This window comes from Myripristis murdjan, chromosome 13 (genome assembly GCF_902150065.1).
Source record: "Myripristis murdjan chromosome 13, fMyrMur1.1, whole genome shotgun sequence".
NCBI lineage: Eukaryota > Metazoa > Chordata > Actinopteri > Holocentriformes > Holocentridae > Myripristis > Myripristis murdjan.
In genome coordinates, this window is record NC_043992.1 from 41,727,419 (window position 1) to 41,747,532 (window position 20,114).

The 20,114-nt window shown below is 45.0% G+C and overlaps 3 protein-coding genes across 3 annotated transcripts; 2 read left to right on the forward strand and 1 right to left on the reverse strand.

The window, feature by feature from the left end:
- Nucleotides 1-257: 257 nt before the first annotated feature.
- LOC115369799 (olfactory receptor 52E8-like) lies at nucleotides 258-1,187 on the reverse strand. The gene has a single exon (XM_030066465.1). The coding sequence runs from the start codon at nucleotides 1,185-1,187 to the stop codon at nucleotides 258-260; it is 930 nt and encodes a 309-aa protein (XP_029922325.1).
- A 7,183-nt stretch (nucleotides 1,188-8,370) lies between these two features.
- On the forward strand, nucleotides 8,371-9,300 carry LOC115369800 (olfactory receptor 51G1-like). The gene has a single exon (XM_030066466.1). The coding sequence runs from the start codon at nucleotides 8,371-8,373 to the stop codon at nucleotides 9,298-9,300; it is 930 nt and encodes a 309-aa protein (XP_029922326.1).
- A 3,879-nt stretch (nucleotides 9,301-13,179) lies between these two features.
- LOC115369801 (olfactory receptor 1P1-like) lies at nucleotides 13,180-14,106 on the forward strand. The gene has a single exon (XM_030066467.1). It carries the CDS (start codon nucleotides 13,180-13,182, stop codon nucleotides 14,104-14,106), a length of 927 nt encoding a protein of 308 aa, XP_029922327.1.
- Nucleotides 14,107-20,114: the final 6,008 nt, after the last annotated feature.

A 20,114-nucleotide genomic window follows, 5' to 3' on the forward strand; every position in this document is an offset into this window, starting at 1 on the left:
CTGTTAATGCATCACAGTTGTATTTGTGTAGTTTTCCCTCTTTGTTTCATGCTGATCTTCATACCTAGTCATCATCAAACCTAGGCTGAATAAATTTAGGAAAAAACAACAGTATTAATTTAGTTTTCATTTCTTTAGCTAACAACTTAAACTATGAGTATATGAGTTAATACACTGACTCTGCTCACATGTACATCACTGTGATCATGAATAATCCATGTGTCCTCAGACACGACAGGAGAGCTACACAAAGAGTTTCAGAACTGTCTGAATTTGCTCCTGATCTTGTGAATGCTGCACTGGATCTCCTGCGTCTTGATCCCGTAGATTATCGGATGCAGTAAAGGAGGAAAGACAACAAAACTCATGGACATGAATACGTTCACAGCTTGTGGAAGATCCAGACTGACACGATTATAAATCACAGCAAAGAAAGAGGTGGTGGAGAAATTGATGAAGGTGATCAGGTGAGGCGTGCAGGTGCGCAGTGCTCTCTTCTGAGACTCCTTTGACATTTTGAGGCTGACTGTCAGAATGTGGATGTAGGACAGAACAACCAGGAGGAAAGGCACGGCGATCAGACAGGTGATCAAAAACAGGCCGTACACGTTGACCAGAATGCTTTTCTCGCAGGACAGATTCACGATTGCCAGGTTGTCACATAAAAGCTTCTCGACGGTGTGTTTGCACAGCCGGATTCTTGATGTCAAGTACACCTGGACCGCCAGACTGGAGCTGGGAACCAAATACGCCGCCACCAGCAGCCACCTGAGCCTGCTGGGCGTCATGATGGAGTGGTACTGCAGGGGTTTACAGATAGAAACATACCTGTCATAGGCCATCAGGGCTAACACAGCATACACACAGCAGCCGTAGAAGTTGCTGAAAAACACCTGTGTCAAACAGCCTCCCAGAGAGCTCTCCTGCTTGTCCACCAGAAGGAACTCCATGATTTTTGGGCAGACAGAGGAACTGCCTATCACGCCATTGATGGCCAAGCTGACCAGCAGGATGTACATGGGTCTGTGCAGGCTCTCCTCCACCCAAATAACCAACACCAGAAACAGGTTAACACACAATATAGACAGATAGACCACAAAGAGGAACAAGAAAAAGGCCTGATTGGACGGACCGGGCGGGCCGTATACTGTGTAGGTGATGGTGACCGCGGAAATGGTGTTGTTCATTTCAGCGGTCCAGGCAGTCGGCGGCGAACTCGCAGGGCGAGTCTGTCAGAAAGAAACGCTACTGCTCCTGAAGGAGGCAGAGGGACAAATTATTTTGACATGAATCCAACAAAACATAAAAAACCCTTCAGGTACTGAGGCGCAGAATGGGAGCGGGGGGCTTGATGCTGATCAGACAGCCTGGATGTCAACATGGCTGCTCTCAGAGCAAAACAAAAGCACAGGCAGTTTGGAGCTGCTTGGGTCTTCATCAGGGTCTGAGGACAGAGCCCATGCCTCCACCAGAGCCTGGATATGTCTGAGTGTATTGTTCATGGTAGAACATTAACAGCAATATACAAACAAACACTCATAAAAGCACACAATGCATTTCTGGAACACTAAAACCCCCTGTCACTTTCATCCTTCAGCTCCTGAGTGTGAGAGCCTGCTGCCCCAGTCTGCTCTGTCATGATGAAGGCAAACAAAGAGACAAGACAAAAAAGACAAACAGCTGCTAAACTGGCAGGGACCAAACCAACTCCAGCCCAAAACGTCCTGCGCTCTTCTGCTGGCAGGACTGAACCTCCTGTGGGTTTGTCATCGCTTATGAATCATTTCATAAGGAGGTGGGCCCCCTGATCCTCTCCTCCTCCAATGAGCCGCCATCATCCACTTCCTCTCTCATCCTTTTCCTTCTCCGGCCTTTTTCCTGAAGGATGCGTGTTCACCCAGACCAGGGGCCTCATTTATCAACCGTGCATACGCAGAGATGTGTGCGTAATGGGTGCGTAAGAACATTCCCACGCAAAGAATGGGTTTTATCAACTTGTACTTTTGCGTAGGAACATGTGTAAATTTAAGTACAACTCTTACCATGCGTACACACAAAACCTAGTGGTAGAACGGTGAAACCACAAATAGAACGCACGAAGAGAGTCACAGTGTTCAGCAACTTCACACGTTCCCTGTTTCCTCTAATTCATAAAAAAAATCTAATTTAGTATTTTAGCAGACAATTTCAATAATTGATGTAACAAGTTATAAAAGACAGCTGTGACAGGACAACCTGAGAAGAAAACTTGAAATGCAAGTGCCATGGCTTATCTTGCACTATTGGAGGATTTGGAGAACCGTTTTCAAAGAGCGTGCTGACAGTGAGAGCACAGAGTGGCATCTCAGCAGGTACCGCTTCCCCAAAAACATACTGATGGATTTATGCCGTGATTTACAACCAATTTTGAAGTGAGAGACAAAACGCACCAAAGCCATCCCAGTGCGCATCCAGCTCCTGTCCACCCTGGGATTTTTGGCCACCGGAACATTTCAGCTAGAGTTTGGAGACATATGCGGCATTTCGCAGCCGACACTAAGCAGAATCATGCCGGCAGTGTTGGATGCAATAATTTCTCTGGCCCCAACTTATATTCAGTTCTCATACAGACATCACCAACAAGCCGAAATTCAACGAGGATTTCACGCCGTCGCCGGATTCCCAAACATAATTGGAGCCATAGATTGCACCCACATCACAATAAAAACACCACCACACAATTCAATTTCATTCAATCAATGCACAATGCAAATATGTCTCTGTTAAACGTTGTTGCCCGGTATCTTGGAGGAACGCACGACTCATTCATTCTGCAGAACAGCTCTGTGGGTGTGCGCCTCCAAGCAGGAGCTCTTGAGGATGGCTGGCTTATTAGTGAGTGTTACAACGTTTTGAAATTATTTTCTGGGCTTCGTATGGTTTATTATAACGGCTCTATGGGTAATCGGGGATAACCACTGAAGCCGTGGTTAATGACCCCCGGAGCCAACCCGAGGACCCCGCAGGAGCAGCGCTACAACCGGGCTCATGCTCGTTCAAGAACCATCATTGAGCGCGCGATAGGCCTGCTAAAAAGCCGAGGAAAAAAATCCATTCATGCGCTCTTAAAGGGATTGCTGCTACCATATATGGTCAATTGGAGGCGTTTCTGAATGCAAATGAGCCTAACCATGCACGAGCATGGCAGTTTAGCACAGGTGGGATTTATCATCACAGATTGCTTACTGGTGTGCGTACGACCGGTGTCCGCACATTTGATAAATACGGATTTTTTTGTACTTACACACATTCTAAGTTTCATTCCTACGAAAGAATTTAGAACCTTTTCTACGCACAGGTTGATAAATGAGGCCCCAGGAGTTTATTAGATTAAAGGACAATTTCACTCAGTTAGTCCTGAACCAGAAAATCTAACTGAATGCCACAAAATGAAAATAACAATGAACTGAGGCCTGGCAGCTGTTATGACATGATCCAAAATTCCTAACCCACTATACAGAAAATCAACACAATGATGCTGATTGAGATCTCCACCAAAACAAAAGAGTCTTGAGTCTGTTTCAGTTGACCCTTACACTGACTATGCCACCTGCCGAATCCTCAGCAAAGTTTAGTGCTAATCCCTCACTGTCTAAGTCATGGTTGACTGGTCAGGGCTAGTGATTCACTTCACCTTGATCAGCAGGTATCACTGTCAGAGTGAGGGTTAAATTTGTCAAGAACTTCAGTTTGCCAATTACCACTCAGTGCCTTAGTGCACCCTATTGTACTGATCAATTTCTTAACATGCTCAAACATGCTATAATATTGAAGTCAGCTCACTTTACCATCTAAATTAATTCATCTTCATTTTTCACTGTCATGAAACTTAATTATAAAGCGTTGCACACTAAGGTTGTAAATTACATGGATTTTCGATATTTTCAAAGTGCTGTAAAATTACAATTTTCATAACACATTCACAATATTTGGTTGTTTATTGCACATACAATAGTAGATTATCCACAGAAAATTGGAAATAAATCCAAGGTGTGCCTCTGGAGATACCTAGACCTCCTGTTTACCACGTTATGGCACTGTTTTCAACTTTAGCAGGGCAGTAACTGGAATCGGCTCTTAATCCAGGCATTCTATATAATTATTTTAGTTTTAGGGGTGGAAAAAAATAATTCAAACATTCTAGATCTAACTTTGTGACATATCTTGGTTCTGAGAGAGTGGTCCCAATAAGGCACAGCCTGAAAAAGTTTGGTCCTCAGTAGCTCCACAAATTTATATTTTAGACAGAAAGCAACAACAAAATCTGATTCAGAACCTTTCATTTAATAATAATAATAATAATAATAATAAATTTTATTTGTAAAGCGCTTTTCATAAAAGAATCTCAAAGTGCTACAAAAACGTAAAATAACATAACAAACAAACAAACAAACAAACAAACAAAAACACAGAGCAGTAAAACAGTAAAAATCATCAACAGGGAGAGAAGAGCTAAAAGGAAGAGTAAGAAACACAGGATAAAAATACAAGGGCAACTAAGGACAGCTTAAAAACGCCTGCCTGAATAAGAAAGTTTTAAGTCCTTTTTTGAAGGTGTCCATAGACTGGGGTTTTCTGAGATTATCAGGGAGGGAGTTCCAGATGTGGGGGGCAGCGCAGGAGAAAGCTCGGTCTCCCATAGTCCCATAGAGTCTTGTGCGGGGAAGGTGAAGGAGATTGGAGCTTTGGGACCGGAGGTTGCGAGCAGATGAATGAGGGGTAAGGAGGTCTTTGATGTATTGCGGGGCGTTGCTGTAGATGCAGAGGTGGGTGATGAGGGCAATCTTGTACTGAATTCTTGCGGTTATGGGGAGCCAGTGGAGGTTCTGAAGAATGGGGTGATGTGATCATTTTTGTGAACTTTCATCAAAGTTCGGGCAGCACAGTTTTAAATGAATTGGAGTTTCTGAAGGTTTTTACCAGGTACACTGATGAGCAGGCTGTTACAGTAGTCAAGCCTGGAGGAGATTAGTGTGGATGAGTTTCTCTGTGTCGGAGAAAGTGAGGAAGGGGCAGAGTTTGGAAATGTTCCTGAGATGGAAAAAGCAGGTTTTGTACAGATGTTTGATGTGGTTGGCAAAAGTCAGTTGTGGGTCCAGCTTCACATCAAGGTTAGTAACTTTGTTAGAAAGGGGGATGTCTTGACCGGAAAAAGAGATGGTAGTTATGGGAGATGACTGGACCTGACAAGGAGTACCAATTAGTATGGCTTCAGTTTTTGAGCTGTTCAGCTGGAGGAAATTGTGACTCATCCACGGCTTAATCTCCTCCAGGCAGTTGGAGAGGGCCGGAACTGATGATGAAGAAGAAGCAGATGATGATGATGGAGAAGGGGCCAGGGTGAAGCATTGGTTGGGGTCGTTTCGCAGATACAGCTGAGTGTCGTCGGCATAGCAGTGGAAGGAAATGCCGTGACGGCTGATAACATGGCCCAGTGGCAGCATGTATAAAATGAAGAGCAGGGGTCCAAGGACAGATCCCTGGGGGACACCACACATGACGGGGGCTGCTTGAGACCTGGCAGACCCCAGGCTGACATACTCCATCCTGTCAGCAGTAATGTAAGTGTGCCAAAATGCAAGTCGTCAACTGAAGTTCGCCGAAAACTGACCAAACTCACACGGCAGTACCTCACTTTAAAAATTCACCAAAAATCTATTTTTTGTCCAAAATGGGTGAAATTTGAAAAGTGTTAATAAAACATGTTTTTCTAACTATGGGATCAACATCATTGAAATCTGAGTTGCCACAGTGACACCCATTTGATGATCTGACATGGAATGACCCCCCCCCCTTTTTTTTTTTTTTTTTTACATTTATAGTGCTCCCTGGAAGTTGATTTGAATGAAAATTTCAGAGTATGTTTCAGATAGTTATGTGGAAATATACTGCAAGTTTCATAATGATTGATGGTTGAAGTTGGACTTAAGGTGTAGGAGTTATGAATTTTAAAGTTAAAAAAATTTCACCTTTAATTATAGCACCCCCATCAGACTGATTGCTGTAATATTTCTTGGGAACCATTTGCTCAAAACTTCTAATCAATGTGCAAAATTTCATGTCTCTATCATTTCCATCTCACAGGAATTTACGAAAGCATTTCTGATGAAAAAATTATAATAATAACAGTAATAATAATTTATCATAATAAACCAGCACAAAAACACTGGGGTTTCAGCCCTACAGGCTTGAATTGCTAATAAACGGGAAACAAAAGGGAATAAAAAGGAAACTTGGCCGTCTGATCCGCAGTGAGCGGATGATGCTGTGATATCTGCAGGCCGCAGGAAAAAGGCCGGAGAAGGAAAAGGTTGAGAGAGGAAGTGGATGATGGCGGCTCATCGGAGGAGGAGAGGATCAGGGGTCCAGAGGTGGGAAGTAACGAAGTACAAATACTTCGTTACCATACTTAAGTAGATTTTTCAGGTATCTGTACTTTACTTGAGTATTTAATTTTCTGCCGACTTTTTACTTTTACTCCCTACATTTGAACACAAATATCTGTACTTTCTACTCCTTACATTGTCAAAACAGGCTCGTTACTTCTCTCTCCCTCTCTCTCTCTTTTTGGTGGGGCGGGCGCGTTACCACCAAGAAAAAAATTCCAACACCTGCACCGGCACCGTACGAGAACAAAAGGCAGAGAAACTCTCCAGCTACAGCAGCGCACTGACATAGATTGTGTAACAAAGCAAAGAGTTGCCACTCTGCTGTATTTTCACTGGCTAACAGCAGCACACTGGCTTAGCTTGTCTATTCAGAGAAGAGGTATCACTTCGGCTTATTTTTCATTCTATGTTATCACATGCATACTACTGCTCATTCATTGGTAGCTGAATTGTTAGGTCTGTTTGATAAGTAATTTACATTTTTAATAATAATTTAACATATTTTTAAATTATTGGAGTCAACATCTACTCCTTCAAGATAATTTATTATGTTCTACAACTCATAAACATACACTAACACTACATACTGAGTGTTTGAGCAGCATATCTCCTCTGTGCTACAAAAGATCCGTGGTAAAAATTATTAACATTAATGCTGAAGCCCTCCCCCACAGTTTCAAAAAATCCTGGAGGAAACCCTGCACAGAGAGGGAAAGGGAGAGAGGGCGCGGGGCATGAGAGCAGTTAAGAAAAAGAAAACCATATAGAGAAATCTGGAGCCATGGAGGAAGACAGTTGCCAGGGAAGATAACGTTAGCCGACAACAAAACAGAGTCGGAGAAGCAAGAAAAAATCTGTTAAAAGTCATATATGTTAGGTATATTAAGTATTGAGAGTACCAAAGCTGTTATCAAGGTACTCATTCAAGACCTCTGGTCAGTTCAGTCTTGATTATTGTGTGAAACTGGGCTTGCAGCAAAACTAGAATGTTGCGTGATTTTCATTCTCTCTGTACCAGCACTTTGCAGGTTGTTAATAAAAGAGGAAATGTTCCTGTTTTGTGTGCCCTGAACTTTTTTTTCATCAAAAAGTTATCAAAAAGGTATATGTATCATTAATGGTAAAAAATAAATAAATAAATAAAAAAAATCATTTTTACTTTTTACTTTTGTACTTAAGTACATTTCAGAGCCTGTACTTTCTTACTTTTACTTGAGTAAAGAAGTTGAATTGGTACTTCTACTTTTACCAGAGTCTTTTCTCACACAAGTATCTTTACTTCTACTTAAGTACAGAATGTCAGTACTTTTGCCACCTCTGCAGGGGTCACACCTCCTTATGAAATGATTCATAAGCGATGACAAACCCACAGGAGGAGGTTCAGTCCTGCCAGCAGATGAGCGCGGGACGTTTTGGGCTGGAGTTGGTTTGGTCCCTGCCAGTTTAGCAGCTGTTTGTCTTTTTTGTCTTGTCTCTTTGTTTGCCTTCATCATGACAGAGCAGACTGGGGCAGCAGGCTCTCACACTCAGGAGCTGAAGGATGAAAGTGACAGGGGGTTTTAGTGTTCCAGAAATGCATTGTGTGCTTTTATGAGTGTTTGTTTGTATATTGCTGTTAATGTTCTACCATGAACAATACACTCAGACATATCCAGGCTCTGGTGGAGGCATGGGCTCTGTCCTCAGACCCTGATGAAGACCCAAGCAGCTCCAAACTGCCTGTGCTTTTGTTTTGCTCTGAGAGCAGCCATGTTGACATCCAGGCTGTCTGATCAGCATCAAGCCCCCCGCTCCCATTCTGCGCCTCAGTACCTGAAGGGTTTTTATGTTTTGTTGGATTCATGTCAAGATAATTTGTCCCTCTGCCTCCTTCAGGAGCAGCAGCGTTTCTTTCTGACAGACTCGCCCTGCGAGTTCGCCGCCGACTGCCTGGACCGCTGAAATGAACAACACCATTTCCGCGGTCACCATCACCTACACAGTATACGGCCCGCCCGGTCCGTCTAATCAGGCCTTTTTCTTGTTCCTCTTTGTGGTCTATCTGTCTATATTGTGTGTTAACCTGTTTCTGGTGTTGGTTATTTGCGTGGAGGAGAGCCTGCACAGACCCATGTACATCCTGCTGGTCAGCTTGGCCATCAATGGCGTGATAGGCAGCTCCTCTTTCTGCCCAAAAATCATGGAGTTCCTTCTGGTGGACAAGCAGGAGAGCTCTCTGGGAGGCTGTTTGACACAGGTGTTTTTCAGCAACTTCTACGGCTGCTGTGTGTATGCTGTGTTAGCCCTGATGGCCTATGACAGGTATGTTTCTATCTGTAAGCCCCTGCAGTACCACTCCATCATGACGCCCAGCAGGCTCAGGTGGCTGCTGGTGGCGGCGTATTTGGTTCCCAGCTCCAGTCTGGCGGTCCAGGTGTACTTGACATCAAGAATCCGGCTGTGCAAACACACCGTCGAGAAGCTTTTATGTGACAACCTGGCAATCGTGAATCTGTCCTGCGAGAAAAGCATTCTGGTCAACGTGTACGGCCTGTTTTTGATCACCTGTCTGATCGCCGTGCCTTTCCTCCTGGTTGTTCTGTCCTACATCCACATTCTGACAGTCAGCCTCAAAATGTCAAAGGAGTCTCAGAAGAGAGCACTGCGCACCTGCACGCCTCACCTGATCACCTTCATCAATTTCTCCATCACCTCTTTCTTTGCTGTGATTTATAATCGTGTCAGTCTGGATCTTCCACGAGCCGTGAACGTATTCATGTCCATGAGTTTTGTTGCGGTTCCTCCTTTACTGCATCCGATAATCTACGGGATCAAGACGCAGGAGATCCAGTGCAGCATTCACAAGATCAGGAGCAAATTCAGACAGTTCTGAAACTCTTTGTGTAGCTCTCCTGTCGTGTCTGATTGTTTTCTGTCCGGGCTATGATTTTGTCTTTTCACAGAAAATTGTAGTCATACAGTTTTCATTCTGCTTCAACAATAAACACCACAGTCGACATGATGGCAAATGCATCACTTTTGTATTTGTGTGTTGTTTTTTCACTGTTTCATGCTCAATTTAGTCTTAATTTTGTTCACTAACAACTTAATCTATGACTGTATGAGTCATTATTCTGACTCTGCTCATATGTACACAAATCACTCCCCAAAACAAAGCAGCACCAGAACGCATGTCTCCAACCTTCTTCATGGTCTGGACCCCCAGGTGGCCCTCATGAGGCCCTGGATGTGACTCTGATATAAAGATGTTTTCGTTTGTATTAAAATAATTGCATGGTACATTTTCTTGTATTTGAACAATTTCTGCTGGATCAATTACATGAAATTAACCCTTTGAAACCAGAGCAGATTTATTTGTCCATAAGTGTACTTATGGACTGCCTAGGGACCCTTTGCATATTTATGCATGTTTCTGCTTTTGTGTCTTTCATTTACTTAATTTCATTATTTAAGTGAGCTGGCAAAATCTTAGCAATGTAAGAAGGATAGGCAAAATAAGCTAAGGCTTCAGCCTATTCCTTTTCGGTCAGTGTCTATTTGTATATATTATATATTTGGTTTGGTTTTCCACTGAAATGAAATGAAATATTGTTTATTGTTTAAATACTTGTGCATAAGTATTTGTTTATTCATAGGTATATTTGATTTCTGCCGCTTGAAAATGACCGAAATAAACATTCATTCATTCATTTGGTGTCTTTCAGAAACATGCAGGGAAAGACAATTAGCAATTAAAAAAAAAAAAAAAAAAAAAACCTGTAATATCAACTTAAAGATTGAAAAAGAAAGAAAGATTTACCATTAATGCTAATGGGAAGGTCTCTGATTCTAATGTGTGGGAGGCTTTAGGGTTGTGATCAGGGGCCACATTATCTCACTTGAATCATTTATAAAGAAAATAAACTTCATGTTCCTATGGAGACTGAAAAAATGCCTCCAGTACTTGATCCTCCCTTTAACAGTCCGACAACAATTTAAAAACTTAAGTATGAATGCAACAAATACCACACTATTCTACACCACTATATATGAGTTTATACCCTGACTCTGCTTACATGTACATTAATCACTTAACTCACTGTGATCACAACAATAATCCACATGTCCTTTAACAGACATGATTCTGTGTATGTGGCCCCTGTCCTCACTGCAGGATTCTCATAATCACATGGGGGCCCCGGCCCTTCAGCCCGGCCCCGGCTGACCTGTGGTATGGAAATTGGGTTTTGGAGCATGGAATGTCACTTCTCTGAAGGGGAAGGAGCTGGAACTTGTGCGGGAAGTGGAGCGATACCACTAGATATAGTTGGGCTCATTTCTACGGGCAGCCTTGGCTCTGGAACCAAACTCCTGGATGGGGGCTGGATGCTTCCCTTCTCCGGAGTTGTCCCGGGTGAGAGGTGGCAGGCAGGTGTTACTTGTTAGCCCCCGACTGAGCGCCACTGTGTTGGAATTTGCCCGGTGGATGACAGGGTCACCTCCCTGCACCTTCGGCTGTCGTGACAGCGTATGCACCAAACAGCAGTTCAGAGTACCCAGCCTTCCTAGAGGCACTAGAAAGTGTCCTAGTGAGGGCACCATGTGGGAACTCTGTGGTTCCACTGGGGGACTTGAATGCTCTTGTTGGCAAGGGTGGGGAAGCTTGGAGGGGAGTAACTGGGAGGAATGGCCTGAACCCAAGCAGTGCCGGAGCATAATGAAGATCATAGGTGTACCTTAGGTCAACAGTCGATGATTGACTCTGTAGTTGTTTCATCAGACCTGTGGCCAGATGTTCTGGACACTCAGGTGAAGAGAGGGGCAGAGCTGTCAACTAATCACCACTTGGTGGTGAATGGGATCAGATGGTGGTGGAGGCTGCTGGACAGAATTGGTAAACCCAAGCGTGTGGTGAGGGTGAAATGTGAACATCTGGCTGAGAACTCACTCTGGGTAGTTTTCAACTCACACCTTTGGATGAGCTTCTTCCTGATCCCAGGGGAGGTTGGGGACATTGAGGCCCCCTGAAGGACCCTGTGGTGGACACCATCAGTGAGGGAGGCTGTCAGGCTGAAGAAAGATGCCTTCTGGGCTTGGCTAGCACGTTGGACTCAGGAAGTGGCTGAGAGATACCAGCGGGGCAAAATGGATGGAACGACGACGGTCATGGAAGCAAAAACCCAGGTATGGAAGGAGTTTGGGGAGGCCATGGGGAATGACTTTCAGTTGGCCTCGAAAAGGTTCTGTCAAATCATCAAGTGACTCAGGAGGTGCAGGCAGGGCCTCACCCAGGCTGTACTCAGCAGGGATTGGGAGGTCCTGACCTCAACTGAGGATGTGATCAGGGTGGATGGAACACTTTGAGGAGCTCCCAAACCAGACTGACATGACCTCGGTGGAGGAGGCAGGGCTGGAGGATTTTGGGGGGAGGGGGGTTTTGTCTGTCTCCCTGGCAGAAGTCGCTGAGGTGGTAGGGAAGCCCAACAGCGGCAAGGCACCGGGAGTGGATAGATCCCCCTGTAGTGTGAACTGTACAGGCGCGCAGTGGTGAGGAAAGCCACCGTCATCACTGAGGACCCCTCCCACCCCCTGCACCACTCCTTCATGCTGCTGCCATCAGGCAGACGATACAGAACCCCACTGGCCCGGAAAAACATCTACAAGAAATCATTCATCCCCTCTGCAATAACTGTTTTAAATAGCACAAAATAGGCTGTACTGTTCTTATCTGTTGTTGTGTGTGAATGTGTTTGTAAGTGTGTTTTGTTTTTGTTTTGTTTTTTTAATTTGTGATGAAGCCATGTCAAAGACAAATTTCTGTTTTTATTGAAGAACAGACAATAAAGTTTCTATTCTTCTAGTGCTGAGGGCTCTGGATGTTGTCCAACCATCATGGCTGACACATCTCTTCAATGCTGCGTGGAGGTCAGGACAGTGTCCAGGGAGTGGCAGATGGGGTGGTGGCTCCCATTTTTAAAAAGCGGGACCGGAAAGTGTGCACCAGTTATCGGGGTATTACACTGCTCAGCCTCCCTGGGAAAGATCACTCCTGAGTGCTGGAAAGGAAACGCCGGCCGACTGTCAAACCTCAGATTCAAGAGGAATAATACAGATTGCGTCCTGGCCTTGGAACAGTGGACCAGCTCTTCACCCGAACATGGATACTGGAGGGATCATGGGAGTTTGACAACCCAGTCTACATGTGTTATACCTATGTACACCTTACATCCCTGTGCATATACAGTGTACATACGTACACACATTTCCAAGTTCTAACCACAAAATTCAGGTTCACTGATGAGTTCAATTTTTTTTTTCAGTTGTATTCTGTAATCTACCCAATCTTAATTCTCATGTGGAGGACTTTATTGGGCTGATGGAAAACTGGAGTGAAGAAAGTGTGAAGGCTCTGAAAGTTCATGTTCATATCGTAGTGGAATGAATGGAAACCAGCGGCTGGAGGAAAGGGAGGAGGAGTGATGTGGCAGCTCTACATTTTGTAGATGTTAGGATAAATATGCAGAATGACTGCAATGGCCCTTTAACAGCACATATTACAGCATGAGCTGGGATGCCCCTCCGGACAGCCGGTCAGCTGACAGCCAGGCGTCGCTGCTGCAGACAGACGGTATAAAGAGGCCGGCGGTCCGTCCAGCTTTCACACTGATGTTAACTACTGTTGATCACCTAATGAGCAAAACTTACATTTATATTTAATGTTTGTTATAAAACACCCAGGTATTTTTAGACAATGGTGTTATTATTGGGAAATATGAACCAGAGTGTTACAGATCCTGCTTTGCTGCTCGCTGCCTATGACCCTCCGGGACCGCTGAACTACATCTTCTTCACCCTCATATTTTTCATTTATGTCTTGACTATATTAGGAAATGTCATTCTTATAATTGTGATTTGTAAGGACTCAGGCTTACACAAGCCCATGCACACCTTCCTGCTGCACCTGGCGGTGAACGGCCTGATCGGGAGCTCGGCCGTGTGTCCCAAGGTCATGGAAAACCTGGTCAGCGACGCCCAGGGCATCTCCCGCACCGGCTGTTTGCTGCAGGTGTTTTTCATCAACGTGTATGCGACGTGTGCTTACGCCATCTTGGCTCTCATGGCGTACGACAGGTACGTGTCGATTTGCAAGCCGCTGCAGTATCACACCATCGTAACCCCCTTCAGAGTGAGGCTGCTGCTGACTGTCGTCTACTTTGTCCCGGTCTCCCTTCTGTCTTTTCAAATTTATCTGACGTCGCGGCTCCCTCTGTGCTGGTACGTTATCCACAAACTGTTCTGCGATAACCTGTCTATCGTCAAGCTGTCCTGCACCCAGAAGCCTCTGGAAAACCTTTTCGGACTGTCCATTATTTCCACCATGGTGGTTTTGCCGTTCCTGCTCGTCCTGCTGTCGTATATGAGGATACTGCGCGTGAGCCTGAGGGCGTCAAAGGAGTCCCAGAGAAAAGCCCTGAGCACGTGCGCCCCGCATCTCATCGTCTTCATCAACTTCTCTGTGAGCCTCCTCTTTGGCGTCGTGTACAACCGGCACAGCACGGCGTCCAAATACGTCAACTATTTCAACTCAGCGCAGTTCATATTCTTCCCCCCGCTGCTGCATCCGCTCATTTACGGAATCAGGACAAAGGAGATCCGCAGATCTGTGGTCAAAATAGTTCAGAGGGGGATTTTGGCGTGACCGCTGCACTTCCCCCTCAAACCCCCCAGACTGCCGGCGACGCCACAGACTAGAAACTCACCTGAGCGTTTGTGCCTCAGGGCCTCAGGGTGGCACAGAAAGCCGACACGATGCAAAACATGAAGGTGATTTTCACACCTCTGACACCGAGCCGGCCGAGCTGCTGCTGCTGACTTTCTGAAGAAACAAAACAATAAGAATCATTTTTGCCGTGTGTTTTGCTGTGTGTGGCACACGTCCTTTGTTCTGTTCTTTTATTCTGTCCCTTTACACATTCGATTCCTGTCTTTGTTTCTTCATATTTTAGTGCTTATGTCGTTGTTTCTTTTATCTCCATGTTTATTTCTTATTGTCACTGTTTTTTTTTTTCTGCCTCTGCTGTTTTTTTTTTTTTTTTTTTAATTGATTGATTTCTTGGTTTTATGGTGCAGTTTGTGTTCCTTTTTTAAATCACCTGGTTTTATTGTATTCTCATTTTTTTTTTTTATTATCATTATTATTATTATAAGCAACCAGATGATGTTGTCTGTCAGATGAGGACTGATCCATGTTTTTTAGCCTTTTATTATAAACTCTGTAATTTGGATGTCAGAATAAGTGAAATGTTGTGAAGGGTTGAAGTGAAAGGTTTGTGTCGCTGTGGCAGGAGACTGGATGTGAAAAAAAATGATCAGTCTAACACAGGTGTTTTGTTTTTTTCCTGCCTGATGGCTTCGCCTGCCCAGGTGTGACAGGTGCACGGCGGAGAGGAGGCAGGCGGAGCTCAGCTGATGGGAAACAGGTTCAAGAGTCACCTGTGGTTACTGGGGAAAATCTGCATAATGCAAAACAGAAGGCTGGCACAAAACGTTTCATTTTTAAATCAAACTGATTTGTTACGTGTATTTATCACAATAAATGCTTCCTTTTTCTCCTGCACTTTCTGTCAACTCCCTTGTAACAAAATTATTTAATTACATTTTTGGTCCTGGTGCTCTGTTTTGCATTGTGCAGAGTATTATTTTTTATTTGTCCCAGTTTTCTCATCTGTGAGCAGCAGCCAGGCCTCGCTGCCCTCCTGATGTGGAAACTCTGCTGTCTGTGGGGGATCAGAGTCTGGATCGGCTCCAGACCTGCAGTCGATCCGGTCTGGACAGAAACTCGTGACCTTTAACGTGACGTTTCCTGCAGTTTGTGAAAAACAAACCACAGAGTGTATTAATGTTGTTCTGCCAATAAATCTGTCAGATTTCATGTTCCTTTACTCAGCTGAGCTTGTTGTAGTGGTCTGGTTTGATTCCCACCACACACACACACACACACACACACACACACACACACACGCACTGTGAAGGCACTGAACCATCACCCATATTTTTTTCTATTTCTTTTGCACCACATCAAATGTCCAGTAACAGACCTTTCTGATCATCAATAATCAATAACCTGCTTTGCCAGCAGACTCTGCCCCCTGAGGGAAACAACAACAACAACAGCCACAACAAAACTAACAAAACTAACAAAACTAACAAAACAAAAGCAAAGTGTGAAGCTCTGGCTCAGACTCTTGTTTGATCTTGTAGATCTGTGGGTGTTTATGGAGATGGCAGAGCTTCCTCTGCAGGTGTCAGCTGGCTGACCAGGTGTGCACGGCTCAGATTCAGGACAGTGGTGCCGTGGGTGGGCGTGGCCACGTGGCCGCGGTAGGCGTGGCCTCCGGTACATCACACACACACACACACACACACACACACACAAATCGTGCACTGTGGTTAAAAAAAAGCAGCAAGGTGCCTGCAGGTCCCAGGACAGCAGCTCGTCACTGTGCCTGTACGTGTGTGTGTGTGTCGTGTGCAGGGGCGAAAATCCTATTTCATTATTGGGGGGGACAATAAACAACAAAATTTCAGAGAGTAATTTCCAGAGGGGACATGAACAAATGTCTGTCTGGCACGACTGGACCTCCCTCTTTCTCTCTTACGCTCCTTTGAAACTTGCCATACAGGGTTGAGCCCTCAACATGTTCATATGTTTTAAATAATGCTATTAAAAGCAATAATCCTCTAACCAAATGTCTTTACTCACTGATCTATTTCCACTACAGTCCATCAAAGAAGCTTTACAAGAACTAGAAACTCAAAATAAGCTCTAAAACTTGAATAATCCAACTACATCAAACTATTCTTCAAAAAACACATTTATTGTAATGTCAACAAAAAACAAAACAACATGTGGCATCAAATAGTGACATACAGTATATGTTTGAGCTGCACACTGTCCCTTTTAGATCAAACAAGAAAATGAAATGAAACTATGCGACAAAATAATGCAACTTAAAATGCACAGCCCTTATACGTTTCAATTATAAAGTGTAACTGTGGGCTGATACAACATCAGACTCAAATAGACAGATTGTGAACAAAATGACAGACCCAGTAGATTTGACTGAGGTCGCTTTACTGAATCTTCTCAGTTTCTTTTTTGTAAAACTGCAGCACACAATGAAAATACAGAACATGTGACAGTACACATCCATGAAATATCACCAAAGCAGACAGAGTCTCCCCCCAGCACGAGCTAGGGGGGAGACTTCAACTAGCGTTTAAGTCTCATGTGTGTGTCTCCTCGGCTAACAGCGTCTGGCAAATATGAATTGTAATTCTGTAAAAATGGGAGGAAGCAGCACGTGATGGATGATAACGTCACCGAGGCACATTTTGGATGGTACATTCTAGACGATGCTGAGGGGGGCAAAGTCACAGATACATTCTAAAAGTTTTACATCTACAAAAGTCCAGCGTCCTCTGGCAGGGAGGAGCTCCTCAGCCTGGAGCTCCAGCTGCAGCCTGAAGGAGCCTGAAGGTCAGCTTCAGGGCAGCCGGCTCATAACTCCAGCTCCAACTTTGTTCATGTGGGACTTGAAGCTCAGATCTGAATCTAAGACACCAAGACTTGTGACCTCAGATTTTAATCCAGGCAGCTAATTTGAAGAGATTATTTAGCATGGAGAGGTACACTATATTACCAAAAGTATTCGCTCACCTGCCTTTACTCATACTATGAACTGAAGTGCCATCCCATTCCTAACCCATAGAGTTCAATATGATGTCGGTCCACCTTTTGCAGCTATTACAGCTTCAACTCTTCTGGGAAGACTGTCCACAAGGTTGAGGAGAGTGTTTATAGGAATTTTTGACCATTCTTCCAAAAGCGCATTGGTGAGGTCACACACTGATGTTGGTCGAGAAGGCCTGGCTCTCAGTCTCCGCTCTAATTCATCCCAAAGGTGTTCTATCGGGTTCAGGTCAGGACTCTGTGCAGGCCAGTCAAGTTCATCCACACCAGACTCTGTCATCCATGTCTTTATGGACCTTGCTTTGTGCACTGGTGCACAGTCATGTTGGAAGAGGAAGGGGCCCGCTCCAAACTGTTCCCACAAGGTTGGGAGCATGGAATTGTCCAAAATGTTTTGGTATCCTGAAGCATTCAAAGTTCCTTTCACTGGAACTAAGGGGCCAAGCCCAGCTCCTGAAAAACAAGCCCACACCATAATTCCTCCTCCACCAAATTTCACAGTCGGCACAATGCAGTCTGAAATGTACCGTTCTCCTGGCAACCTCCAAACCCAGACTCGTCCATCAGATTGCCAGATGGAAAAGCGTGATTCATCACTCCAGAGAACGCGTCTCCACTGCTCTAGAGGCCAGTGGCGGCGTGCTTTACACCATTGCATCCGACGCTTTGCATTGCACTTGGTGATGTGTGGCTTGGCTGCAGCTGCTCGGCCATGGAAACCCATTCCATGAAGCTCTCTGCGTACTGTACTTGGGCTAATCTGAAGGTCACATGAAGTTTGTAGCTCTGTAGCAATTGACTGTGCAGAAAGTCGGCGACCTCTTTGCACTATGCGCTTCAGCATCCGCTGACCCCTCTCCGTCACTTTACGTGGCCTACCACTCCGTGGCTGAGTTGCTGTTGTTCCCAAACGCTTCCATTTTGTTATAATAGAGCTGACAGTTGACTGTGGAATATTTAGGAGCGAGGAAATTTCACGACTGGATTTGTTGCACAGGTGGCATCCTATGACAGTTCCACGCTGGAATTCACTGAGCTCCTGAGAGCGGCCCATTCTTTCACAAATGTCTTGCTTGATTTTATACACCTGTGGCCAGGCCAAGTGATTAGGACACCTGATTCTGATCATTTGAATGGGTGAGCGAATACTTTTGGTAATATAGTGTATCTCCGCACATCTGTTTTTTTCAGGTGCGTCGGACTGGGAGCGGTGGGTCCTGACTCTAATGTAAAAGGAGGAGGAATCCCGCATATGTCTCGCATTCAGGTACATCATCCATACATGCACGCATTTGACCCTCCAGCGCGAATCCAAAAATAAGCCCACTTATACGTCTCCTCCCGTCCCCGGGGGGGATTTCCATTTGGTAACTCAGTCAGTGTGATTTCTTCATGTGTCTAGTGGACTTGATTCCTCGAATATGATGTTATTGCTTTGAAGTTTCTTTAATATTTCCATGACATGTGAAGCTTCCTCCATGGGTGATTGGAGGTTCCACATAAGAGAGCCACTCCAAACCTCGGAGAGCTCCTTCCTATGTTCAGTATTTAATCTTAGAATTAGGTTTGTTTCTTGTATCCATTTGTATCTATTTAATGTTTTCACATATCTGGCATGTTTATTAATTTTTTTTGTATTTTCTACAATTTTGTATTGTTGTGTAATTGGTAAGCCGGTGTGCAAGACAGCTCCTCCCTATTTAAAGATGGCTCCTTGCCATCGTTCAGTATTTGTCTGAGGACCGAAACGTCACAACAATAAATACTTTATGCAAGTTATTCAGTGTGCGGGATTCCTCCTCCTTTTACACAAGAGATTATTCAGCAGCATTTCTCTCTTTTTTTTTTTTTTTTTTTTTTTTTTTTTAGCAGGATTTGGGTTTTGATCTTGTGTAAACTGAAGAGGTTGGACAGGAAGTGATGGAGTTTATAGCTGCGGCATCACCGGGTTCAGCAGTGAAGTGCAGTCGGGTGTCATCTGCATCACCATGGAAACACACGTTGTGCAGATGATGACGGCGGCTCGTACGGTGAGAATAACGGTGAGGAGAGGCCGTCATGTTTGCGAGGAACCCCGTGGACGAGCTCCACGTTCAGGTTGTGTCTTCAGGCCTCGTGAAGTCGGACCGGACGGGACTCCAGGTCGAAGGCCCGATTCTGCGTCTGAGGCTCTGAGGAGCTGCAGGCGGCCCGTGTGATGATGAAACCTGTCCTCTCGCCGCCGGCCCGTCCGTCCGTCAGGAGGTTGTTTGTTTCAGGCGGTTTCTCTCAGAGGGGAGCTCGTTAATTATCGCCTCCCGCTGTAATTTGTCCCCGAGGGAATTCGGCGACACGGTGATTAGCGGCTCGTCGTGAAGTCCAAATGTTCCCGGACAAACAAACATGTTATCGGGCAGAAATGACCGCCGGCTCGAGGGACTTCATTATGAGCCGCGGTGATGTAACGTCCCCTGACCCCTGAAGGCAGCACGGAGCCTCCAGGCCTCTCGCTCATGAAGAACCAAGCGGTTCATCAGTTACAGCTCCTGGATAAACTGATCAGTCAATCAACACATTGATCCGTAGAGCTGATCGTGCTGATTGTTCTGATCTGGTCCAGAACCAGAACCAGAACCAGAACCAGAACCAGACTGACATCATTACAGTGAGAGCTGGGGTTTGTGTTGGTTCTCAGGCCTCTGGAGGTCGCAGGTCAGACTCAGTTGATCTTGTGAGAACAGCTGACTGCACCCGGCAGGAACCGCAGCTTCACACAGCACAGAACGTTCTGTGTGCTCTGGTTCTGTGTGTTCTGTGTGTTCTGTGTGCTCTATGTGTTGTGGTTCTGTGTGTTACATGTGCTCTGGTTCTGTGTGCTCTGGTTCTGTGCTCTGGTTCTGTGTGTTCTGTGTGCTCTATGTGTTGTGGTTCTGTGTGTTACATGTGCTCTGGTTCTGTGTGCTCTGGTTCTGTGT

Coding starts and splice junctions, on each gene's coding strand:
- LOC115369799 (XM_030066465.1), bottom strand. CDS start 1,187: ATGAACAACACCATTTCCGCGGTCACCATCACCTACACAGTATACGGC.
- LOC115369800 (XM_030066466.1), top strand. CDS start 8,371: ATGAACAACACCATTTCCGCGGTCACCATCACCTACACAGTATACGGC.
- LOC115369801 (XM_030066467.1), top strand. CDS start 13,180: ATGAACCAGAGTGTTACAGATCCTGCTTTGCTGCTCGCTGCCTATGAC.